The 26339-nt window shown below is 38.1% G+C and overlaps 1 protein-coding gene across 1 annotated transcript in view; it reads left to right on the top strand.

Moving 5' to 3' along the window:
* The window catches only part of TAFA1 (TAFA chemokine like family member 1), a 504542-nt gene extending 484717 nt beyond the window's left edge, over positions 1–19825 (top strand). Inside the window, exons 4-5 of the mRNA XM_061396437.1 lie at positions 12923–13047; positions 18704–19825. Coding sequence (XP_061252421.1) covers positions 12923–13047; positions 18704–18721 — 143 coding nt within the window. The 3' untranslated portion in view covers positions 18722–19825. The remainder of the gene's footprint in view (positions 1–12922; positions 13048–18703) is intronic.
* The last annotated feature ends 6514 nt before the right edge of the window (positions 19826–26339 follow it).

Here is a 26339-nt window from a genome sequence, read left to right as displayed (position 1 = left end):
CAGAGGAGCCTGGTAGGCTGCAGTCCATGGGGTCGCTACGAATTGGACACAGCTGAGGGACTTCACTTTCGCTTTTCACTTTCATGCATTGGAGAAGGAAATGGCAACCTACTACAGTGTTCTTGCCTGGAGAATCCCAGGCACGGAGGAGCCTGGTGGGCTGCCATCTATGGAGTCGCACAGAGTCGGACAGGACTGAAGCGACTTAGCAGCAGCAGCAGAGTTTTTCATGGAGAAGGCAATGGCAACCCACTCCAGTACTCTTGCCTAGGAAATCCCATGGACAGAGGACCCTGGTAGGCTGCAGTCTATGGGGTCACTAAGAGTTGAGAATGACTGAGCGACTTCACTTTCACTTTCCACTTTCATGCATTGGAGAAGGAAATGGCAACCCACTCCACTGTTCTTGCCTGGAGAATCCCAGGGACAGAGAAGCCTAGTGGCTGCCGTCTATGGGGTTGCACAGAGTCATACATGACTGAAGTGACTTAGCAGCAGAGGTTTTCAATTTAGCATGAAGAGTAAGGATGTGTGGCTTGAGGCAGTAGAACTATCATTCTGACCTTTTTGCAGCTGGTTGCATCGAAAACATTGCAACATTTATATTGCTGGCTTTCTTTGATTTTCTAGCCTTCCTTTTACTATCATCATGAACATGAAAAGCTGCAAACTGTCAATGTTGTGAATTTACCCATATATGTGGTAATTTCTAAAGGCTAATTCTGGTTGTTTAAATAAATTTGTTTGATATTTAGGCATTAGGTATTTAAAAATAAGGACCTTATATCATTTTTCATTTGCTCATCTACCTTAAACTCATCATAAAGCTTTGACATCACTTTTATGTCACTCAGACTGCCTATATTGAATGATGATAAGCATAGAACATATAGTCTATAGCTATTTTCTGATAAATGAAGCTGAACTTTTCCAAACTATCACAACAATTCCACCAAATTGACCATTCTAGTTGTAGGGCATTGTATAAGAAAACATAAAGAAAGCACCAATTGTTATTTTGCATTTCTCAAGGGATTGGTGAGTGAAGACATATGCCAAAAAGATACTGCACAGTTCTTGCTGAATTATAAAGATAACCAGTTATCAAAATATTTTGCCATTTCAAACACATACACACAAATAAAATTAGATTCAAGAGCACTCTGTGATCAGGGTTTACACATCTCATCCTCACATGAAAGTTGGGTTATGTTTTCTGAAATTAAATTAATTATAATAAATCAGAAGGCATCAAAGTCTTCCCCAGAGACTGTGTGAGCATGGTAGCATCATAGTGTGTTTTTGTCTTATTTTATCAAACATTTATGAGACAGGCGTATAAAGCACTGACTGCCATAGGCTCTTCATCCAAGCTTCAGCTCAGCTCAGCTCAGTTGCTCAGTCGTGTCCAGCTCTTTGCTACCCCATGAGTCACAGCACGCCAGGCCTCCTGTCCATCACCAACTCCTGGACTTCACTCAAACTCATGTCCATCGAGTTGGTGATGCCATCCAGCCATCTCATCCTCTGTCGTCCCCTTCTCCTCCTGCCCTTGACCTTTCCTGGCATCAGGGTCTTTTCCAATGAGTCAGCTCTTCGCATCAGGTGGCCAAAGTATTGGAGCTTCAGCTTCAACATCAGTCCTTCCAATGAACACCCAGGACCTATCTCCTTTAGGATGGACTGGTTGGATCTCCTTGCAGTCCATGGGACTCTCAAGAGTCTTCTCCAACACCACAGTTCAAAAGCATCAATTCTTCGGGGCTCAGCTTCAGTCCTCCCCATATTTCCATGCTCTCAGTTGTACTTTGACCAACCACACATAACATCCTAATGAAATAAGAGAAACAATGTTTCCCATTCAATTCCCCAGGATTTGGCTTCTAAGGCAATAGGTAAAGTCATGTTTGAGACATTTCTCTCCAGCTTACTGTCAATTTGCAAAGATCTGAAGAGGCCTAAGAGGTTCCGGGTGTCCTGTTCTCTCTCCCTTGTTTGAAGTCTCCCTCAGTGCCAAGAACATCTCACTGGGAGTTTGAACTTGCCTTTAATCTAATCCATTTAGAAAATGACTCACAGTTTATTGAATAAAATCGAGAAAATTGATACCTTTTCATTAGGCTGACAAAGTCTTTTCTACTGCTGGCATCTGATATATGTTTTCTGTTTAAATTTTATTTATATCAATCTTCTCTAGTGGGAGCAAAATTAAAATGAAAGACCTTACGATCAGTGTGCAACTTTCCCATTACAGCTCAGATAGCAGGCACTGGTTTTGCAAAGGATCTTGATGCCAAGAATTTTCTGAGAGTAATTTAATATTTGAGATCACTTATAACCTGGAACCAACCAAAGTGATAGTTTTGTATGTCAATAACTGTAAAAGTGATTACCTTACCTATGAAAAGGAAAAAATGGTACTTAACTAATATTATTTGATTCTATTAAATCTGTAGCCAGTCTAGAAAATAAACTATATTATATAATCTAATAATAACCTTTAAAGTTACCTTTTCAAATTGAGAAATAAAAATATCCCTCCAAGGAGCAGTTTCCTACATTGTAAGAACAGAGAGCTAGCATCCAAAAGTATACAGATGTATAAGTGTCTTGAAAGTTGCTTGTAAATATCATTTTAAAATCTGATTTCCCCTTTGATTTAAAATGCAGAACCATTGTGGAGTTCCTCTTTATACCCACATCAGTGTTAACCACTTTCCCCATTTATTGCCATGAATGTAAACGGATTGAATTTACAATCCATAGGGACACAGAATTTCAGAAGGACAGCATAAGTGCTTGTTCTTTCAGAAATAGCAAGATTTTCCACACCAGGTTGGCTAAGCCTGAGCGATCCATGTGCAGTAGCCACATACTATCCACTGGAGACCTCCAGGAGATATCAGAGCACACTAAGGACTCCAATGTAGTGGTTTTGGTTTTGTTTGGGGCTTAGTGCCTTCACTATGCCATTCTCTCTTTATTCTGTGACAGCACTCTCAGTCAGATTCCTTCAAGGAGGAATTATTCACAAATAAATTGAGACCTTATTATTGTATTAGGTCACTCGTTTGATAGTCAAGTTGGACTATGAAAGTTGGCAGTTAACTAGGCTCGCTAGGTAAGCAACATGTTCCTGTAACTTGTTACCCCTCAAAAGACAAACAAAATCCATAATTCACTGAAATCATTAGCAATGCAAACAAGTATTGGTGTAGCTGTGCAGAGAAATGGGTACTTTCGGTGGGAAATACCAGTTAGTATCAAGTTTCTGAAGGACTCATTGATGATATAAATATCACAAGCACCAAAGTGAAATCACTTGGTCATGTCCACCTCTTTGAGACCCCATGGACTGTAGCCTGCCAGGCTCCTCTGTCCATCAGATTTTCCAGTCAAGAATACTGGAATGAGTTGCCACTTCCTTCTCCAGGGGATCTTCCTGACCTAGGGATCAAACTCGAGTCTCCTGCACTGCAGGCAGACTCTTTACCATCTTAGCCACCAGGGAAGCCCAAGCACCAAACTTTTTTTTTTTTAACCTTTTGACTCAGAAATTCTGCTCCTTGGATTTCATGCTAGAGAAATAAATACGTTGCAAAGATGTGTGTGCAAGGTCATTCATATAAGCATCCTTTCTAATAGCAACCAACTCCCCCCCCCAAAAAAGACGACTTTCCAATAATAGGGGATAGGTTAAATCAGTTATGCAGCCCTCCTATGGGATATTATGCAGGCATTAAGATAATGATGCCTCTTACTTAATAATAGGCATGGGGAATGTTTGTGATTTAGTGTTTAGGTTTTAAAGAAGGGTACAGATAGTACATGTGGTATGATATGGTATGTGTTGGTAAATACATTTATTCAAGCAATTTAAATATATATATTGACCACCTACTATGTGCTAGCACTGTTCTAGCCATTTGGATATACAAAGTCCAAACCTTCATGGAGCTTACCATCAGGTGGGAGGAAAAGACAAGTATTAGGTCAATAACATATTCTATAAATTCGGGTAGTAGTATGTGCTATGAAGAAAAGCAAAGCAGAATATGAGGGGAAGTGGCAAGGTAAGAGAGTATGAATTAGTTTAGATAAGTTATCAAAAAAAGGCCACTTAGAGAACAAAGAATTGGAATTAGGCCGGGCAATGTCAATTCTTAGAGAAGAAAATGGCAAGCCACTCCAGTACTCTTGCCTGGAAACTCCCATGGACGGAGGAACCTGCTAGGCTGCAGTCCATGGGGTTGCTAAGAGTCAGACACAACTTAGTGACTTCACTTTCACTTTTCACTTTCATGCATTGGAGAAGGAAATGGCAACCTACTCCAGTGTTCTTGCCTGGAGAATCCCAGGGACGGGGAGCCTGGTGAGCTGCCGTTTATATGGTCGCACAGAGTCAGACTCAACTGAAGCGACTTACAGCAGCAGCAGCAATGTCAATTCTGGAGAAGGAATGGCAACCCACTCCAGTATTCTTGTCTGGAGAATTCCATGGACAGAGGAGCCTGGTGGGCTGCTGTCCATGGGGTTGCACACAGTCAGACATAACTGAAGCGACTTAGCATGCATGCATGCATTGGAGAAGGAAATGGCAACCCACTCCAATATTCTTGCCTGGAGAATCCCAAGGACGGAGGAGCCTGGTGGGCTGCTGTCTATGGGGTCTCACAGAGTCGGACACGAATAAAGCGACTTAGCAACAGCAGCAACAAGGATGTCAATTCTGGGAAAACATAGCCCAGACAGGTGGGTAGCCAAATAAAAAAGAGAGAGCTTTACAGGTGTGCAGAAGAGCTAAAGGGGGAGAGAGATGGTAACAAAATGGGGGGAGATGGGTGGAGATAGGGATGGTGGAAAATGTGGGTTGGGAGATAGGAGGGGCCAAGTGATGTGGATCTTTGAAAGCCATTGTAAGGAGTTTAGGATTTATTCTCTATAATGGGGACTGTTGGATTAAAGAGATGAATGATAGGAAATTATTTGCATTTTTAAAGATCATTTTGGATGCTATGTCATGAATACTCAGAGGGAAATTCTAGGAAAAACATACCCAAATGGAGCAATTTATCTCTGCCTAATGCAATTAGGTTTATGTTCCTTTTTCTAATTATCTGTATGCTTTGAATTCTAGAAAAGAATATTTATTACTTTTAAAATTAAGGAGGGGAAAATGTAAAGTTTTCTACAGTTGGAAAAAATAAGAACAACAAAATTTCACTTCCTATTTACTGTAAACTTCAGAGTTAGTCTTTAACATAAAATGTTAAATTTGAGAATATGAGAAATGTACAGGATTTTTTGTCTAATAACTGATACTTTGTGTTCTTTCTTAACCATATATTTTAAATTATGTACTTACATAAATTCAATATATATATATGAATTAAACTCAAAAATAAAAGCATCAGTTTAAGGAAAGCAAGACTAGCATCCAGTGTTTGAATTATAAGTGGATGTGTGAAGAGAGTTGTCATGTATTAAAAGCACAAAATAAACCAGAGACTCCAGTCCTGGTGTCCAGACCACAAAGAAGGATATTACTGCTGGCAGGAATTAGGAGTGCTCCCTTAAACTGGCAAAGGGTCTGAGAATTCTCTTACCAAGCAGACAGCCTTTTTTTTTCCCCCCTAAAGCAGTGGAGATGATACCCTGCATCCTGATAAGACAGCCCATGACAAGTACAATACTTTTTTGTGTTTTATCTTATAATTCAGGTAAAGTTAACCTTTTACCTCATAAGAAATGTATTTATTTGCTTCCGAATGAAGATACTTTGGTGATTACTTGGTGGTTAGATTACCTCCTCAGTGAGGACTTCTTTCCTGCCATCATGCTGACACTCTAAATCAGATCAGTTTAGTTTCCCTTAAAGCACATAGTATTTTTCTACATATCACAGTTTGTAAACACATGTTACCCCATCATTACATACAGTGTATATCTCCCACAAGAGATTGTGTGCCACTTTGGGGTAGAAACCATGTCTCTTTTATGTCCAGCACAATACTTAATGAATAGTTTTCAAATGAATAAAAGATAACTTTTTTCTTCAAATACGTTCAAGGAAAACTATTACTCAAGGAGACTGTACCACATTTATCTTGTGGCTTTAAGTATGGCCCATTTCATAATCCACATCCTCACCTCTACCCTCACCAGGATAAAACTGCCTCAGTTTGAAAAGCACTAGAATAGAATTAGTAGAAGAGAAGTAATGCTTATCAATTCTATCATCAGCTATTAATTCTGTATATGTCTCTGAAATATATTATAGGTCCTATAAAGTAGTACAGTCTAATCAGTACAGTAAAAAAGAAAATATATGTCTCACAAAACTGGGATAAACTTCCATTAAAAAAGGCACTCATTCTCTGTAAAGACAATTGCATGAATGCATACATAGCTGGCTAGAACACATGGATAAATAATAGTAATAATTTTCCCTGTGTTGAGCTTTAAGCTTATTAGGTATTATGCTAAGTATCTTATTTCATCTAAAATTCACAATTACAGTGGTGATTTTTATTAACTCCATTTATAACTCAGGAACCTGAGACTTGAACCAAAGAACTTTCAGAAGCCATTCTACCAATAAGTGATGGAGTTAAGGTTCAAACCTGAGTCTCTCTATCACATACCCAAGAGTTTAGAGTCTTAACTATTCCCCAATCCCTCCAAACTGGATCCAGTTCTTAAATGTGAGCTTACAGGAAAGAGGGAGCGCAGAATATCTACAGACAATGGTATTCAGTGCCTTTAATTTTCTGTTTCCTTTGATAAAGACAATCACACACAGGGAGTCACTGCAGGTGTTTTGAAGAAGAGCCTCGTAACAGCTGTTCCAACAACCTGTGCAAAAATGGAGGCTGGAGAGCTGTCCCATTCTTCTAATGGAGTCCCAGCCATTGCTTTAAATTGTGTGACAGGTTGCACAAAAATGAGCCTGGAAACTTGTCATGATTGATGTACTTATAACCTACTTCTGGGAACATGAATGCAATCATATGCTCAATCATTTAATTTATGCTCAAACTCTCATAGAAGCGAGCTGAGAGTTTAGCATAATATTGAAGAACAATGGTGTAGTTGCTAACTTTGTGAAGAACTGCCTTTTCTCTTTGGGAATGATTTTATTCTTTTGAGTACTAAAATGATGCTGATGATGATAATGATAGCTAATATTTATTAAACATTTGCTGAATGCTAGACAATACTAAGTGCTTGGGATGAATTTCTCATGTGAACCTCACAATCCTTTGAAATAGTCACTATTTTTTCTTTCTCTTTATTGTTTCATTGTTTTATTCGTTCACTTATGAGTGAATGAACCTGTCTTAAGCTACTGTATGCCATTCAAAGATGAATGTAATATGATCTGTGCCCTCAAGGAATTCACTACTTAGTGAGTAGAGGGAGTATGCATGCATATGAACTGTTTGCTGTCACTGTTGAGTTACTAAGTCATGCCCTACTCTTTGCGACCCCATGGACTGTAGCCTGCCAGGCTCCTCTGTCTATGGGATTTCCCAGGCAAGAAAACTGGAATGGGTTGCCATTTCTTTCCCCAAGGGATCTTCCGAATCCAGGAATCAAACCCAGGTCTCCTGTTTGGCAGGCGAATTCTTTACCCTTGTGCCACCAGGGAAGCCCCTGGCACATGAGCTAATAAGTTAATAATTAGTGTCCAGTGTGGTTAGGATTACAATTAACACGGTTGAGATACTGGCAACTGTGTTTCCCCCACTTGTTCCTAACATCACTTTCCGCTCTACCATACTTCACGATTCTAGAGCAGGCATCCAAAAATCAAGACCTGTCGCTTCTCTGTCTGAATGCAGCGGTGCTTACCTGGCATTTCAGGTGCTTGCTTCTTCCTTCTTGCATCTTGCATATCACTGCCAAATTCATCTTCCCCCAGTCACCCCTATAAATAGGTCCTCCCTTTGCTTGGAAAATCAAGAATATTCAATGATTTACCTTTCCTTAAAAAATAAGTTAATGACAAAACAATTTTTTTTAAGCTCAGGCTCCTTGCTTTAAGAAACTTCTACAACCTTACTAAGAGTTTCTATTTTCCTACTGCTCCCAATCGTGAGGCTGCTGTTCTAGTACATTATAATATTTACTACTGGAGGAACACTTTTTGTTCATTTATTTCTCTTTACCATAATTCATGCTAAAATGCTAATAGTGTTCATACTGAAAAACCCTGAGCTAAGCTGTGGGCTCTTAGGGTAGGGACAATGTCATGTTCATTATTTTATTACTCTCAGCAAATCAGGGAGCTTTGACTAGGCAAAGTACCCAATAAATATTTGCTGAACCACAACTCAAACATATCTACTGAAATGATTTTTAAAAAGGACAATTCTTAGACAGTATTTTTTAAAATATATATTAAACCCATTGATTATTATATCCCATTCTATTTTCATGGGGAAGTTCCTCACAGTGAACGACAACCCAAAAAATAAAAAAACGGGATTTCTGCTCCATTTACAATTGATCACCAAAAGATGGATTCACTCTCCTTTTATAGTCTCTCTTCTGCTTGATAGCAATAGGACCTGGTATAAGGGCAAAATCAAGACTCATGATTAAAGTGGCCTTAGTGATTTTAAGAATCTCTCAAGGAAAGATGAACATTCTTGAAAAAGTTGAAGATCAGATATTTTCCTGAACATGGCACTTTCATAGAATCTCAGAATCCCAGGGTTAAAAGGGACTTTTAAGGTTCTTTTTCATAATCACCACAGATAAGAGAGAGTTGGGTTTTGCAGCTGATATTTAATTCAGTTCTAAGAGAGAAAAGTTCTTAGAGCAGTTAGGCATCTACCTCATATGTTTCTTATGGATTCACAAAGTGTTCACTAGTGGGAATTTCTCTTAAAATGCTATGACAAATGAAGCAACATGTAGCTGAGACTAGGAAAAAACAAGTGTGATCAACTGTTCCTTCCCAAATTATTTTTTAAGTTAATTTTGCAAAAAAACTGAATGTTTTTGTTTTCTGCAAGTGTTCAGGTTGATACAGAATTTATTTTCAATAATAATAGAGCAGAAAGAATTCATTCATCCATTCATAAGTCAATACATGTTTTTCTAAGAGAACTATGATTTTTAAACTCACAACTAAAATAAGCTAGCACTATCATGGTGCAAATCATGGGTTTTTGTGGTCAAGCAGGCCTGAATTCTTGTGTAAATTTCTGAACTTCTCTACCTGTGTAAACTCGGGAAAGTTACTTAACCTTTCTGGGCTTTATTTTTTTTAATCTAAAAAAACAGTCTCATGATATCTACTTCATAAGATTGCTTTGAAGACTGAAATAATACATTTAAAAGTATCTAACAGAGAGACACACAAGAAGTATTCAGAAATGTCAGTTATCACTTGCATTATTGAACTGACCATTATAATGCAAGATATCTTAGAATTATTTATATTTACAGTTTTATTATTATACTTATCTCTGTAATAAAAATTATTAAAAACAACTAACTAGCATTAATATTAGCTCATTTTATTAAATCCAATTGTTCATTCCTTGTCCAATATTCAGAAGGTTTTCAGTAGCTTCCAAATTGGGAGAAGAGAAGGCAATTTTTAAATCCTTTCTTTGTGAATTTTTAAAAGATATTTCAGGAAATGTGAGTTCAGAAAAAAAGGTGGGGGGACGAGAAACTATATTTTGACCTAGGCCATAAAATAATAGGTATTAAAATGACTGTGTAATGCACAAAGCAGAAACAACACAGGTCTAATAACATCTTAAGAAAAGCGATCCTGGAAAAATGAACTAGATTGTAAAAAGCCGGAGGGAATACCAAATCATGAAACTCCATGTAGAAGAAGCAACTGTAATACGAATTTTTCAAGACCATCGGCAGATCTGGGACATTTTTATTCTTAAAAAAGCTTTTTCTCTTTCCCTCCATGCTGGTGGGTCTTTATAAACTTGAATTAAAAGTGATACTCAGGATTTGAGGTGCATTCCTTTTCCTACAGCCTACGTGTTCATTCGGGAGATATTAATGCTTGAGAGAAAGGGGAGAAGCTGCTTTGTTAGCTTGCAACAAAGTAGGTCAGCTGTGAGAGGGCAAAGAGCAGTCTGAAGAAGACAGAATGGGGTCCTTCAGAAAGAGGCAAAGATACTAACGGCTGACCTTACCAGCAGTTGTTCATTATCTGTGAGCCTCTGCGAATGGAGGGGGACAAATGCTAAATCTAAGACCTTTGGGAAAGGCAGTTTCCCCTCCGAGCAAAGATCATAGGGTCTCTGTTCTTGATGGTTGAGATGCAGGGCACAATACTGAAATATTAGGTGGGCTTTAAGGGGACAAGCGTGGCAAGTGTCATTGGCTTGTGTGTGACCGAACTCTAGCCAGAAGGGAGCCTCAACCTGGAAGCTCTCAAGAAGCACTGCCAAACACTGACTTGTATCTTACGTTCCTGAAAGCTTTGCCATGTGGTTTTATTCCCCTTAACACTACATATGCTTTTCTTGCTTCCAAAATATATGCTTCTCTATTTAGTATTGTCAACCTATTTGTTCATACAAATAAGGCCTCTTAATTCATAACAAGATTCTTCTTCTACTCCATATCCTGATGCTGAATCCTACTATTAAAAAGAAAATTATTCAAAGTGTTCATAGTCATTTTGGACACTCTAGAATAGTGATCCCCACCATTTTGGTACCTGGGACTGATTTAGTGGACGACAGTTTTTCCACAGACTGGGTGTGGGGGGATCTCTCAGGATGATTCAAGAGCATTACATTTGCTGTGCCCTTTGTGTTAGTCGCTCAGTCGTGTCTGACTCTTTGCCACCCTATGGACTGTAGCCCGCCAGGCTCCTCTGTCCATGGAATTCTCTGGGTAAGAATATTGGAGTGGGTTGCCATTCCCTTCTCCAGGGGATGTTCCCAACCAAGGGATTGAACCTGATTCTCCTGCATTGCAGACAGGTACTTTACCATCTGAGCCACCTGGGAAGCCCTTTGTGAACTTTATTTCCAATGTAACGCCACTGCTTATCTGAAGGTGAAGCAGGTCCATGGTCCAGAGGCTGGAGACTCTTGCTGTAGAGGATTTGTGTTTCCTGTTTTTAGTCCAAGTTTTTCAAAAATATCACATTGTTTTGCATATGGATAGAACAATACGCAAGATTTTACTTCCTCTGCTTGCTCTATCCAATAGAGTTGTGTTTTCTGTGATTTGGTCTAGTCTACATGTAAAGTGAAGTTGCTCAGTTGTGTCTGACTCTTTGCAACCCCATGGACTGTAGCATACCAGGCTCCTCTGTCCATGGGATTTTCTAGGCAATAGTACTAGAGTGGATTGCCATTTACTTCTCCAGGGGATCTTCCCAACCCAGGGATTGAACCCGGGTCTCCTGCATTGTAGACAGACACTTTACTATCTGAGCCACCAGGGAAGTCCGTCTACATGTAAGGTGTATATCAAATGTAGGCAAAGTTACCCTTGGAAAAAAAAATCTTTAAATTGACCATAAAATAGAGAAGATATGATTTTGCATATATAATCCTGCAGAATAATTGTTTTTCAAAGGGAAGTTTGAGGAAGACTGAATTCTAAAGGAGAGGAAGTGTGAAATAAGAAAAATGTGGAAGAGGGAAACTTAAATGCAGATAAATGTCTGGATGTTTAAGCCATTCTGCTTCTGAGGTAGCAGTCTGATCTCTCTCATATACGCTGGATGGATAGAGAATTTTAATATGCTCCTGCTTCCCTATACCATGAACTCCATTTCATTTTAACATTAATGCCCTGTGATATCAAGAGATGTCCTGTGGGTTCTTTGTTGTTTTGAGACAAAACATCATGGTAGAGACAACGTGGGAATGTGAGGGATTGAAAAGTGACTCTATTTTTTTTTTTTTTTTTTTATAAAGACCTAGAGTTCCAGTTCAGTGTAAAGACAGCCATTTGGAAAGTATCACAAAAGAAACACTCACAGATATGTTAAGGATTTTTCATGAAAAAGCCAGGTGAATTTGATAAAAAATAAAAATAAAAAAGCCAATGCCCTGAGGATCCTCAGAAACAACCAATGCTTATGCAGAAATCATTTTCACTCAAGATATTAAAGCTCTGGGGCTGCTTAATTTGTACTGAGTGAATCCAGTCTTTAGTTTTATAAAATCTCATTATCCAAAAAAGTGTGCTATAAATCCAGCCACTAAATTCGTCGCCAGCTTCCTAATGTGGTCATCCTTGGTGTCACCCTAAAAAGTAGAGCTGTTTTATCAGAGGCTCAGGTTTTAAATTTCCACTCATATCCCCTCAAACACATTGAAAGGAAACACAGTGAAAGCTCACATGGAATATACTTTTGACTGTAAACAAATAGTTTCCTTTATTATCACTGTTGGTTTTAATTTCTCAGGCTTTCTTTTGTACTTTCCATCAATTTTTTTTTTTTCTTTTTTCAGTAGGCCTTTGAAATTCTCAAAGACCCTAGGCTGGGAGATAAACCCTAATGCTGGGGGTGAATAAACTGGCCTTTCTGAAAAAGAACAGCTCAGTCAGTCATTCTAAAGAACATTTAGTCCTTTTGTCCCTCACACTGAAAAGAAAGTACCAAATCCTTGATCTACAAAACTAACACAGAAGTTTCTCTAAAAAGTGAATGTCGCCATTCTTCGTATTTTCATCATACAAGGAGATTCTGGACAAAATGTAGCTTGATGAAACCAGACAGCATCATTATATTTGCATTTTAAGATGTTTTAAGTTAAAATCTTACTCTTCTTAATAGTGTTCTTACCCAATCATGAAAGGTTCAAAAGGACCTAATGCATCTCATAGAACATTAACATCTATAGAAGGACACAGTCTCACGCCCAGATTGGATGAATTGCAAACAAACTTGTTTCCTGTCTTTGCACAGCCTCCATTGTGATCGGGAAATGGTGGTGTGAGATGGAGCCTTGTCTAGAAGGAGAAGAGTGTAAGACACTCCCTGATAATTCTGGATGGATGTGTGCTACAGGCAATAAAATCAAGACCACAAGAGTAAGTTGTTTTCTTTTTTTGGAAATGTCTCATGCATGTTACAGACTGTACTGTTTGCCTTTGTGTTGTATAAAGAACACCCAGAGAAGCTTCGAACAAGAGAGAAAGAAGCCTTTTCCCCAGCAGAAACTATTTTTGACGGTTCAGATCAGTGTCCATCCATCAAAGAGAAGTTAGAGATTGAACTTGACTTCTCCATCCTGAGCAGTTTAGTGTTTCTGTTATGGACTCATAAACAAAGCTAGGCTGCCATCGCCAAAGGGAAGAGGGGCAGTGAGGTGGGTATTTGGATAATGCATTGGACATCTTTGGTGCTCAGAATAGATAATAAAATAAGGATCTTGCCTAATTCATCCAGATGGTTTTCTAAAAAGTTCTGCATTTAAGTACTGCCATTTTCTAAAGGTTGTTTAAAGGAATTTTTGATGCTCTTTTAGGGAAATGAAAGGTTTCTCTGATGTGAATAATTGTTCTTTGCTTTGTGTGGTTGAAGCAGGAATTGGCTTCAAAATATGTAATGATGTGTATCAGGCTACCCAGCCCATCAGAACTGGTGTCATGAGGCTGGAACAGGTTAGAGAGGCCAGTCTAGGCCAGTTGTTGACTCTGTAGTTACTGGTTGATAAGAAAGTTTGAAAGTTCTAATGGGGGTACCGAGGGGGGTTCTTTAGGGTATGCAAGACGGTAACTATTCACTATACAAAAGTCTATTAGTACAAAAGTCTATTTGTATTTTAAGTCAGTATGGTAATATGTACATGAACCATGAGAATATCAGCCCTGCTATCTGTGTATATGTTGCAAGTATTGGGTAGTTTTTAAAGCAAGCTCCACTAGTTAAAATTCCAATGTGTTGAACTTGTAAGTTTCCAAAAGAATGATCTGAATTTCAAAGGGCATATCTGATTCCAGCCCCTAAATCATGAGTCTTAACCTGGTCTTTCTTCTCAGAATTTTCCTTTCAAAAAATAAAATTGGTTCTTGGATTTTTATGATGCAGAAAACATAACACTTTATGAAACTTTTTATAAGTGAAGACTCTGTTTTTCTAGTTTAGTTGCCTATACTGACCACATTAGCTAGTAAATGGCTCTACCTCCCTGGCTTGCAGCCAGAAGGCTTGTCGAAACCATCCTATCTTGTTAACCTACAAATTGAAGGTGCCAAGAAGTCAATCTGGAATATTGTATTTCATTCCAATGAAACATCTACAGAAGAGAGTGGTTAAAACTGAACCTAGTTTGTGCTACTTACTCCAGAAGTCATCTTAATTAGCTGGTCTGGAGTATGGATTTTTGGTTTCCCTTTGGTTACATTTTTCATGAAGATGATTTTACCAGATAATTTGAAGATACCCTTGCAAGTTAGTTTTAAGCTACTCTGGATTTTAGCCAGTATGGTTGGAAATCAGTAGCCGTTGTTTTGAACATGTTGTTGACATACTCTCTGCCAAATCTCCATTCCCTATTCCAGTGATAACCAATCACCCTATATTGATGGTAATCCTTGTTCTCATAGTACCTTCAGACTTAAAACTCCTTAAAGAACAATAACACAAGTCAAAATATTTCAGAATTTAGATATGTAAAATTCCAAGAGTACCAATGAGAAGACTCTTTGGCTGACAGAAAATAAAACAAAACAGAGAAATCGTTAGTGCTGCTTATTTGTGACCCATGTCACTTTCTTTTATTTGGCTTTCATGGAGTATATTTTAAAACCATCATGCTTGCAGTAATACATCCTAGACATTCTTCTGAATCACCAAAGTATTGTGTGGAATCTGATAATGGTAATAGAGTCAAGTACGCACTGTGTTCGCTATGCCACCAGGTGGGTTGAACGCAATCCAAATAGTTGAATAGTATAAGAGAAATAAATCACCCTTACAGGCAGTTTAAAAGCAGAAGATGCACCTGTTTCTGGTGTGTGTATCTATTTCAGGCAAGGAAATAAGAGAGTCCTCTATAGCCATGTGTGTGGCACGTCAGCCAACTAAAAATTCTCAAGTCTCTCTTTAGAGAAGGAAAAAGAAGGCAATAGAAAAAGCTGAATGTTTCAGACCTTACGAAAACCCCAACACTGCAATTGACATATTTTCTTCCCCCTTCTTTACAAAGAAATTCATGATGAAATAAACACTTTTAAACACAAAAGCCACAAGTTAAGTCCAAATGATATACACAGGCACTCCATCCCATATAAATGGATAACACCAGTCCTTAGATCATATGCTCTAAAAAATAGGTTTTATATGAATTTTTCTAGTATGCCTTGTGTGTTTTTCCCCATCAGAATATAAATATGCCTACACACTTCAAATGTTGACTCTAGCAACTTAACTTTTAAAAGTTTAAGTCACAGATGTATTTTAATTAGGAATCATATGTTTTCATTGTTCTTTAAGAAGTAATCTTTAGGGTAAAAAAGACATTATTAAAGTGAAAAGAAGAATAAAAAAATCACCTCTTTTTGTTTTATGGGTAAGATTGGTTCAAAGAGTTCTTTAAGAAAAAAACAAAAGCAGAAAACTGAAGAAACATACTCAGATTGCTAATGGCAACTGTGAATTTCCTGCAAACTTATTTTTTAAAAGGAGCTTCAGTGTAAAGAAATTTGCAGGAAAGATTCCTGGGACTTCAGTCTTTCTCCCTACACTTTTTTTTTTCCATATAAACTCCCTATTATGTGAGTTACTTCCCAACTAATCATACTAAGCCAAAATTCTCAGCATTTTTTGAAATGTCGATAAACAAAAGATGGTTTAAAGTGTGCTCTAATTTAAATTTTTAGGATGCTCATTTTTCAAGGAAGGTGGAGAGTAGAAATTCAGTGTTTCATTTAACCCACCAGACACCACAGAATATAGACTAGCCAGGGTAACAGGCCACAGTCTGAAGGAAAATCTTGGGGAAATTGGATCTGGGTGACAATAAAACTCAGAAGGAAGGAGAGAAGGTAAGTGGAATCAAGCAGAGTCTTCCCTTTCAGGAGACTTGGCAGAATAAATCATAGGGAAAGAGGAAACTTCCTGAATGCCACACCATGGAGAGAAAGTAATCACACTTGAGAGGTGCTCCAAAAACATGGCATGGGCACAGTAAAATAGATGCCTTCTGAGAAGAAGCTTGGTGCATCTGGGTGAAGTTTCTTGGCTAAACTTTAACACTGTTCCTGCTTGATCATAGCTTCAGTTGTTTTATCAAATTGCTTTGTTAGGAATTTGGAGCAAGACTAAACTACCTAAATATTGACTAGAGATTTTCTTTCTATGATTTTAGATATCCATTAGTTTATCCCTTTTCTTTAAACTGATATATGAAAAACGTAATTTGGCTAAATTTTACCCCTGTTCCTACTTGATCATGGCTTCAATTTTTATTATTACATTGCTTTGTAGGTAGTTTGTAGCAAGACTAACCTGCCCAAATATTGACTAGAGATTTTTTTCCTATGGTTGTGGCTACCCATTGGTTTATCTCTTTTCTTTAAACTGATGGAGGAAAAGCATAAGTGTGAAAGGTGAAGAGGCTATCATCCATGTTTTCAGGAATGAATCTACTCCCTTGTGCATTCAGGAAGAATGACTTAATTCAAAAAGCTAGACTTCCCCTTTTGAGTAAATAAGTTGTCTGACAATGCTGTAATAATTTATGTGTAGAAAGTGAACAATGATTGTTTGGGGACAGGAGGAGGAAGGGAATAAAATGAGGACAAATCCAAAATCACTTGGGAAGGAAAATTAGTAGATTAAAATACCAGAACGTAATCTGGTTTTATATCTGGGGAAATATCAAGCAGTTTTTTGGATTTCCTTCATCCAAGTATGTTAATGTCTTTCACATTAGTGAGGAGATCAACACTTAGTGTACACTGTAAAGTCTCATTCCCTAAGAGTAAATTACAGACCTCAGATTGCAACCTAACCCCTCAGATTACACACCTAACCACAATAGCCATCTTTTCAGATGTGGTATGCCCTGTGACTCACCCAGTGCAATTCACCAGAGTCATTTGTCCACAGCCTCCTGGCCTTATCCTCCTAATGGCTTTGCTTATCTCCACCCATTCTAATCACCCCAATGTTTTTTTTTTTAATATTACTGAGGAGTAAAATACCAGCTTTGACATATTCCAGCTTCTTCACTCAAAATTCCACCAGGCGTGAAAGGTTCTGAGAGTCTTGATAGTCTTGATATCTAGTCCATTCGTTTTGCAAGAAATGTCTGAGAGAGAGAGAGAAATGATGGGGAAAGAGGGGAGGCTGGAGTGGGAGTGGTATTCAGAGATCGCAGGAAGGAAGAGTAATCTATCTTCTTAAAGAATAAAATATGCTATCAAAATTGCCACAAATGATCCAAGTGTGCTCGTTCATTTCTTTAACTAATAAATAGTATTAAACCTCTATTATCTAAAGTTAAAGTCTTGGGAATGTGATAATGGTCATGACATGGCCCCTGGTCTTCCATGAAGAATAGAGCCGAAAGTCGGGTGGGATGGGGAGAGAGGGAGGGTCATTACAGATTTTTTTTTAAAAGGCAATTCCAGATCAGTTTCAGAAACATCTCTTTCTCCTTCCTTTTGGTGGAAAAGAAGACAGTGAAAACAAATGTCATAAACACCACTGGACTATAAGAAACCAAAGTTTTAAAGTATCTGTTATTTGTATGGAAAGAGTAAAAAAATAAATGTGTGAAGTTTTCTTATACATTCTGCCCCTGACCCAACCAACTTTTGAATGCAAGCATGTATTATCATTCCTACCTAACCCTGAAAGCTTTAAGTGGACTTCACTCCTGGACTCAGAATACTCAGTTTCTAAAGCTATAAAGAATTAAGAGATGATGAAGAAAACTGTTTTAAGTCCTAGAACTCTAAAATAGAACCTTCAACTTTATTAGAACCATCATCATGCTCTAAACCGGTGATTCTTCATGCATGCATCCTTCGGAATATGAGTCTTTGGGACCATTATTTGAATGGATTGAATGACATCAGTGGTTATAGAAGTATACCATTGATTGCCCTTGAAAACGATATCATTGTTTGAGTGGAACACTTTCTCACCTTGCAAAGGTCTCCTAAATTCCTCAACAAATGTGATCCAACCTTGGCAATGACTTCACCTTATGCCACCCCTCTGCATCTTACGAGTGACCAACATGACGAGGCTAATGAATTTCCTTCTCATGAAATTCTCATCAGACAGACATAGGAATAACTACATAATTTACAGAAAGAGTTCAGTGCAAAATGAAAACACAAAACCCCTTTTTAAAAATTACTAAGAGTTTCAAGATGGCAGTTGTAGGTCATTAAACCAAGTGTGAAATCCTTTTCGGCACGGGGCTCCCCACAGTTACGTAGGTTGCATGCCTATGACCGCAGTCTTGCTTAACCATTGCTCCAAGAGTCTGTGTCCTCACTTGTGGCAAATAGTAATGAATTGATTAAATATGATGGCCTGTGCATGTGCTTTGATCATCGTTTGAAAACTGCTGCTCTAGACTTGAACATTTTTTATTTCGGTGCACTTGAAAGAAGCAACATCCTAAAAATTCCTGGTGTCCTTAATTTTCCTCCTAATCATCTTTCTTTGTGCCTTCTTTTCCTTCTTTTCTTCCTGAATTTTCTTTCTTTCTCTCTTTGCTTTCAGATTCACCCAAGAACCTAACGGAAGCATCTGTTATAGTAATAAAGGAAAACCAACTCTGCGAAAATACGTTTTAAAAAGTTAAAACATCTTATACATTAGAAGCCAAATGGATTTCTTATTTGCACTTTGACTGATTACCAGATAAGCACAGTGATTTTACTGTGTATCACAGAGTATCCTAGAGTGAGAAGACCCGAAGTTTTGGCGGTACCATGGAAAGTGGGTTAAGGAAAAAAAATGGGTTTTCTCAATGCAAATTTTTTGGGATTACGAAGAACGATCAACTATCTTCTCATTTGGATCTATAGTTACTTTGTACCACTTGAAATACATGTATATACATAATATTTTGAAATATTATATATTCTCTTCAAGAATTGAACTGTACCACAGTTTGAGACGGCTGGTGTACCTCTTTGAGTTTTGGATGTTTTGTTTTGTTTTCTTGTCATTTCTTTTGCTATTGGCAAGGAAAACATGTGCCCTTTGGAGAGGTGGGCATGGCACTGACACTGGAAGGCCAGCTACAGGTGGACTCCTGGAATCTGAGGCATCAAAACAACACTGAGTCAAGAGCTTCCTTCTGTTTCTACCAGATGGCCCGAGGAAGCTCATCATCCTGATTTATTGTTTTCTATCCTGTGCAATATTAGCATGCAAGCTTGGCTTACACAACCATACTTTATATTCAATTGATATAACCATTCTAACCTCTTCCAGGAAAATATTTTTAGAACTACTAGCTTTTCCACAGATAAGAAAAATGAGGATTCTTGAGGGAGCCACTCCACCATGCTGTTAAGACTCTGGCAGAGTGATGGTCAAATATGGATCCCTGTATTAAGTTCTGTAAATACAGTGTCTTAAGGCTTTGTATAGCTATCTTAAACTGCAGAAATGTCCTCTGATTAAATCCAAAGTCAGACATAATTAATAACATAGTGCTGTAGCATTGAGTCTTATCATGGCACCTCTTTCTACATTTGATTTGATTTTTCCAAGAGTATTCAGAGATCTCTTCTGATGAGATGGAAAGACTGTTAAAGCAGTTAGGTTTCAGAATGATCTGTGTGACCAAATGTTGGACAGCCCTATTAAATTGCTAAATAACTTCTTTCTAAATCACTGTGTCCTCTTCATTTGCCGTTTATTTTTCCTCGATCAGCATTAGCCAAATCCAGAGAACATTCATGTAGCGACACATAGTCCACAAGAATTATTTGCACAAGGTCATTGCTGCTATCATAACCAATATTTCCAACTCTAATATTTGAAAACTAGAAATTCATTACTAGAAGTTCAATGTTCTCAGCCAGCAAGATGAAATGTCAAATCCTATTATTGGGCTTCCATAGTGGTCACCTGGATGATACATACAGGCTCAGCCCCCCAAAGATCAATTTGTGTCCATCTTCTTTTTTTAGAGTTACTTAGCTGACACTTTTAAGAAAGACTATCTACTTAAATTCTTGTTTAAATAGATATTATGTTAGCACTCTGGTAGAGCGTAATATTACTGTACATTCCTGTTACTTATCATATCACACTGCAAGTGTGTTTTTTCCCTCCAAAATCTTTTCTCCAGAATATGTGTTATTAGGGCCTGTTACTAGATCAGCGGCACAGTGAGTCTCTTAGAGTGGATTTTTCAGTTAACCTTTGGGTAAAATCCAGAGGCTTCTTCATCTTTTCTAATATTCCTTGAAATCTGATTGAATATATAAATACTCTAGGTGGATTTGTTCTGCATTTTGAATGTCTATAGAAGCATCCAAAAATGGAAATGGAAACCTTATTGCAAAATCTGAGCTTCCTAAACACTTTAACAAATATTTTCTAGGAGGTAGCATAAAATTCATACCAACAATTCAGAATTGCTTGAATTTTGTGGTCCATATCCATGTACCATGTAATACGTTACAAATTGATTTCATCTATAAATTTCAGAGGTGAAAACTGAAGTCATAAATCCCAAGATTTATCTAGAACAGTACATCCCAAAATGTGGAGCAATAGATTTCTGTAATCAAATATATTAGGGAAATTTTTTCCAACAAAATAAAGTAGAAGTAGTCGAAGGGATTCTCAGAGCCTTTAATACATCAAAAGATACTGTGTGTCCTCAAGAAAGACTAAAACAGGGGGAGTAAAGTAAAAGGCTTCCAGAATCCAAACATGTTGAGTGGTCCTTGACTAATGGAGCACTCGTTTGCTGACTAATAGAAGCTGCAAGAAATTATTTCTGTGTGCGGATAGATATACTGTATTGTCATGTCCTCAGTTTTTCTAGAGAACCAGAAGTCTGGATTTTTACATACAATCTTCTAACATTCTTAAATAAGATGAACCAAAATGAGACTGTTTCCATTAAAAAACTCTGCAAGCCTTATTGGAGAAGGAAATGGCAACCCACTCCAGTATTCTTGCCTGGAGAATCCCAGAGATGGCGGAGCCTGGTGGGCTGCCATCTATGCGGTCGCAGAGTCGGACACGACTGAAGCGACTTAGCAGCAGTAGCAGCAGCAGCAAGCCTTATTACTGCTCAAAATATCTGACCATGTGGCCTTTTCTATAAGATTAGTATTTTCTGGAATATCCTTTGAAGAGTGTTTGTCCTGAATAAAAAATCCAATGAGAAGCAAATTTTTTGTTTTCTATGGCCTCACACATGTGGACCGTACTCATGATTCTCAGCATGTGGGGTTCACAGCTTTTTCCGTTCTGTAACTAGAGCCTGTAAGTCAATGAAAGATCCAGTCTAGAGGTCCATGTCTGTTGTTAGTTCATCTGTTGTTCATTTAATGCGGTAAATTCCCTGGGAAAGAGTTGGAAGAAAAGAGAAGGGGGGGAGGGGGAAAGAAAAGACCACATCAGAATCAAGCAATCATCCAAGAAAACAGTGAAAATATTTGTAAATGTCATCAAATTCAGTTTCCATTTATCCAAGTCCCTTACCAAAATGTGTGAACCATCAACTTGTGTTTAAATTTAACTTGCAGCAGTTTGGGGAATTTTCAGTAACTACCATCTGCCTATTGAATCTGAATGTATATGGTTTTAAAAGGTATATCACGTATTTCTGGTTAATAAAGAGCTCAGTGTGGTGTGACTAATACTGATATTGAGCTTTTAAATCAAGAATGATGAATAATATTACAACATAATTAGAGCAAATGCCAAGGGTTTCTTCCAAATCCTTTCTCATGGTAAAAGGGAAATATGACTCAGTTCATAAGACAAAGATTTTCAAGGAAGGTAAAGCTTATTTGCTGACTTTTTTGTGTGTGTAATTGCATTTACCATAAATGGACTTGGCAAGCACACTGAGATGTTTAACTACTTCTTTTCCCATTATAGAACAATGAAGAATGTTTTCACCAACACACAGTTCATATCTTTTTCTGATCAAATCCAATGTAAGTTTCACCAAGCAATATAGTGATTTTATAGTGCAGTATATTGTGCCACCTTGCACTGTCACTGCTAAAATAAGTTATGAAGGGTATAAAAACTGTTTATATGAGACAATTCACACATTCCTCACCTGCATGGGATATGCACTCCTCCTTAGAAGGTCAAATATCGTGTCATGAATGAGTTTCTGTTTTAATTAAGCTTGACAGTCCCATTTCAAAATCTATTTGGTTTTGCTTGACAAAGTGTATCATGTCTCTTTTCACTATCTGTCTGCCTTCCAAATAAAAGATTTAGTGTCTAGCAAATTCTAGGGCTCAAGTCACTTCCACCTAGTTTATAAACATAAGAAAGCAACATAAAAGGGTTTCTATGGAATGTAGAGAATCGGAGCTCATGCAGCAGTGAAAGAATATGATTTTGTAGCGCCCGTGGACATTATACAAAAGTGATAAAATCATATTCACACTTCAAAGTAAATTTAAGAAGAAGCTACTAATTGCACCAACACACACAAATCTCCTGCTAATAAAGATTTTAAGATTTTAGGTTGGATAGTTCAGGATATTTTTTCCTTATAAAAGATCTCAGGAGCCTCACAGTAGAAGTTACATTATGCTGACATCTTTGGTCAACAGTGGCTCTCATTTATTTATTTCCTTAGGTAGTTTGTTTCATTTTCAAAAAGAAAATGTTCCACTCTCATATATTGATTTTGGTAGCTAGCTACATTATTTAAAAAAATAATAATAACCAATTACCAAACATGAAAGCCAGGACCCCAAACACAACTGACTATATTTAAAGCCCAGCTCTACTTGCCACCTCCTTAGAGAGACTCTAACCCTGGATTAGATTCCACTCATGCCATGAGGAAAAACCTGAGGCCAGACTTTCCTTATGACAATGGTTCTCAACAACATGGATATGTGGCCATTGTTTACAGAGGGGTTAGAAGTGGCTTATTAATATGATCTGTAAATACATTTTTAATTAATTATTATTGCAATATAGTTTATTAATAATATTGTTAGTTTCTGCTGTACAGCAAAGAGAATCATCTGCTGTATGTGCACACACACACACACACACACACACACACTCATATCTCCACTCTTTTTTAGATTCTTTTCCCATATAGGTCACTACAGAGTGTTGAATAGAGTTCTCTGTGTTATACAGTAGATCCTTATGGCTTATCTATTTTGTATATAGTAGTGTGAATACGTCAGTTCCAATCTCCCAATTTATCTATCCCTACCCCTCCTTTCCTACTTGGTAACCATAAGTTTGTTTTCTACATCTGTGAGTCAATTACTGTTTTATAAATAAGAAAAGTATAATTATTTCACAAGTAGTTCCCAACCAGAGCCTATAAGATATGTATGCCAACAGGAGCTAGGCAAGTAACACTTGTTAGCTAACCAAAGTCACATGTCACTGCCAAAGCACACATGATTAGGGTTGCGATGTAGCTGGCAGGTTCCGGCAGGCAGCATTTGGTCCCAGCCTGTTACTCCCGCTTAGCATTGGTGCGCTAATATGGCCCAGTTCTTCTGTTTTGGGGGTGTTTTATAAGAAAATCCAGAAATTCCAAGGTTTATATGAAATCTCCAAATTGTGCATATTTATAACTTACTGAACTTTTATTAAAAGATATGACCGAAGATTCTATTTTGTCTATGAGACATTGGTTTGCAAATCTGGCCTACAATGGCATTCTTCTCAGGATCTGCATTCTTGTGTACTTCCTCTGGTGGTGGAAAAAATGCAGTGGCGTTAGAGCTTGTCTGCAGTCCATTGCATGGAACCTGCAACCTCTCCTGCTTTTGCCACTGGGAACCCTATGTGCACAGCAATGGATATCAGTTATACTTGAATAGGGGCATGCCAGGGTTGCAAAAAGAGGTCAGCCCCTGTGCCAGAATAGAGTAAATGGATTAAACCTCCATAGATTCCACCATTGGGGTCACCAAACCACTGTGGGAGCCAATTTTAGGGGCTGGAAAGAAGCAGTGTCAGGTCAGAATCTCCCACAAGCAGCTGCTAAAACACCTGAGAGGCTTGAACATTTAGTTTAAGGGAAAAATGCTAGGTACTACCTGCCCAATGGAAACGGCCTCCTTCCTCTGCTTTCTCATCCTGCACACACCCTCCCACACTCACATGTGTGAATTCTTAAGTTCTTTGTCCCGTGATCTGGATCCTCCTCTAGAAGGCCAGATGGAGAAGCTCTCAAGGCCTCTCACCCCATCACCCCTTTCATTCAGCTCACCACTGTCATATTTCCTCTTCTCCCTTTTACATTCCAGACTTAAAAAGCACTGTATGTATTAAAAAAAAAAAAAAAAGTTCTAGGATTGGAAGCCAAAAGAACTTCCAATCTCCCTTGAAGATTTGGGTCCTCGCCCTCCACTTATAACCTAGAAAATTTGTAACCTCTTCCTCTTGAGTTTTCCTGTCTGTAAAATGCAGATCATTGTACAAAGTTTAAAGGTTATGGGAAGACTAGGAAACTAGAGAAAATGGAAATGTGTTATACATGGAAAGCAGTAGGCAAACTCTTGTTGTTCTCAGGTTACTAGACAGATCTCTGTTCAACTTTGTAGAATTCCCCATCTGCCACTACTATTGCTAATGTTTTTAAACCACTGGAAAATGCCAATATTATCTACACTTGATCACTGCCGTTAAGACTTGAGTTGGCCAGAGTTCATGGCCAGAGTTGTCTGGTTCGTAGGACAATGTTCAACAACTATGCACAATGTCATCACCAGCCTACTCCCCGCCTCCCCCGCATCTTACCCTCTTGTCATTCAGGCAAAATATTCATACAAATTCACACATAACCCTCATTAGTGCACGGGTCTGACCTTTCATGATGTCTAGTAGAACTTTCTGTAGTGTGAAAATGTTCTGTATCTGAGTTGTCCAATACAGTAGCCACTTGCTCCGTATGGCTATTGAGCACTTTAAATGTGTCAACTGTGACATAAGAGGTTTTTACATTTATTTAATTTTATTAACTTACTAGACAATCACATGTGGCTAGGCGGCTACCTTACTGGACAGTATAGTTCTGTTTTGTCTTTCAGAAGTACTAACACTGAGCCCCAGTTGCCCAAAGCCATGGCATGCTCATAACAATTTTATTGACTTCTTTTCACTTCCTCACTTCATTTTCAGTGCTGCCTGGATTTACCTCTCAAATACATTCCTTGCATTGAAATCTTTGTCTCAAGGTCTTCCTATGGAAAGACCCACCAAAGGCAATATTTTAAGATGACCACTCTATTTCCAAAATGGAGAAAAACGGGAAGGGCACCAACTAGAGCTGAGGAGATCAGTAAGGAGGTTTTTGTAGTATTTAGCAAACATATGTGGAGCATTTCCTTGTCAGAGCCTGAGGACAGAGCAGTGAATCATGCTTTTCCCTTCATGGAGGAGCTGATAGCTTAGATTCAGGTCTCAGCTACATCAGTCAATTGCCATTTTATAGACTCAGTTATCCAAGGCCATCGTGATAAAACAAGAGTAAGGTTATGCTGTATCTCTTAGAGGTAACTCAGACAGAGAAAACTTTAGTCCCTTCTGATTCACCTTGTTCCCAGCTAGCTACCCTCATTGCCAATGAACAAGATTCAAATTGAATTAATAATAAGGAAATTCCAAGTTTGTCTCCAATACTAGTATTTTCTAAAAACCACGTGGTAAAACGTGGATGGCATCCTAGAAAATGCACTGGGTTAGACGAACCCTGATCTCTAGTTATAACCCAGGAAATGACTTAAACTTCTTGCAGTGGTTCTCAGAAATGGCATTCTGTGCAGGCAACCACACATTGTAATTGTAGGGGAAATGGTGAACTAATTAAAGTACCAATTTGAAATTTTAAAGGCCATAGGCATAAGATTTTGCAAGGCAAATAAAGAGTGAAGACTGTATATGACAGTGACAGAGACCTCTAAGAATATGATAGAGTTACATTGACTTATGACTTAAACTGACTTCCAGACACGGTAAGGTCAATGTCAAAACCTTTTTGTAACTATATTAAAAGGACACAACGACTGGGTGAAGCCAGTGGTATATAGGAGAATCCAGGACTTTCAAGCAGCTATGTTGTTTCTGGTTTTTCTATGTTGATAAAAGTTACCTGCTGGCTAAAATGTCTGGAAGGGATGTTATTAAGAGAAAAATAACTCAAGATAGGGGAAGAAAT

Source organism: Bos javanicus, chromosome 22 (assembly GCF_032452875.1).
Source record: "Bos javanicus breed banteng chromosome 22, ARS-OSU_banteng_1.0, whole genome shotgun sequence".
Taxonomy (NCBI): domain Eukaryota; kingdom Metazoa; phylum Chordata; class Mammalia; order Artiodactyla; family Bovidae; genus Bos; species Bos javanicus.
Note: the sequence above shows the minus strand (reverse complement) of the source record. Positions and strands in the feature narration are given on the sequence as shown.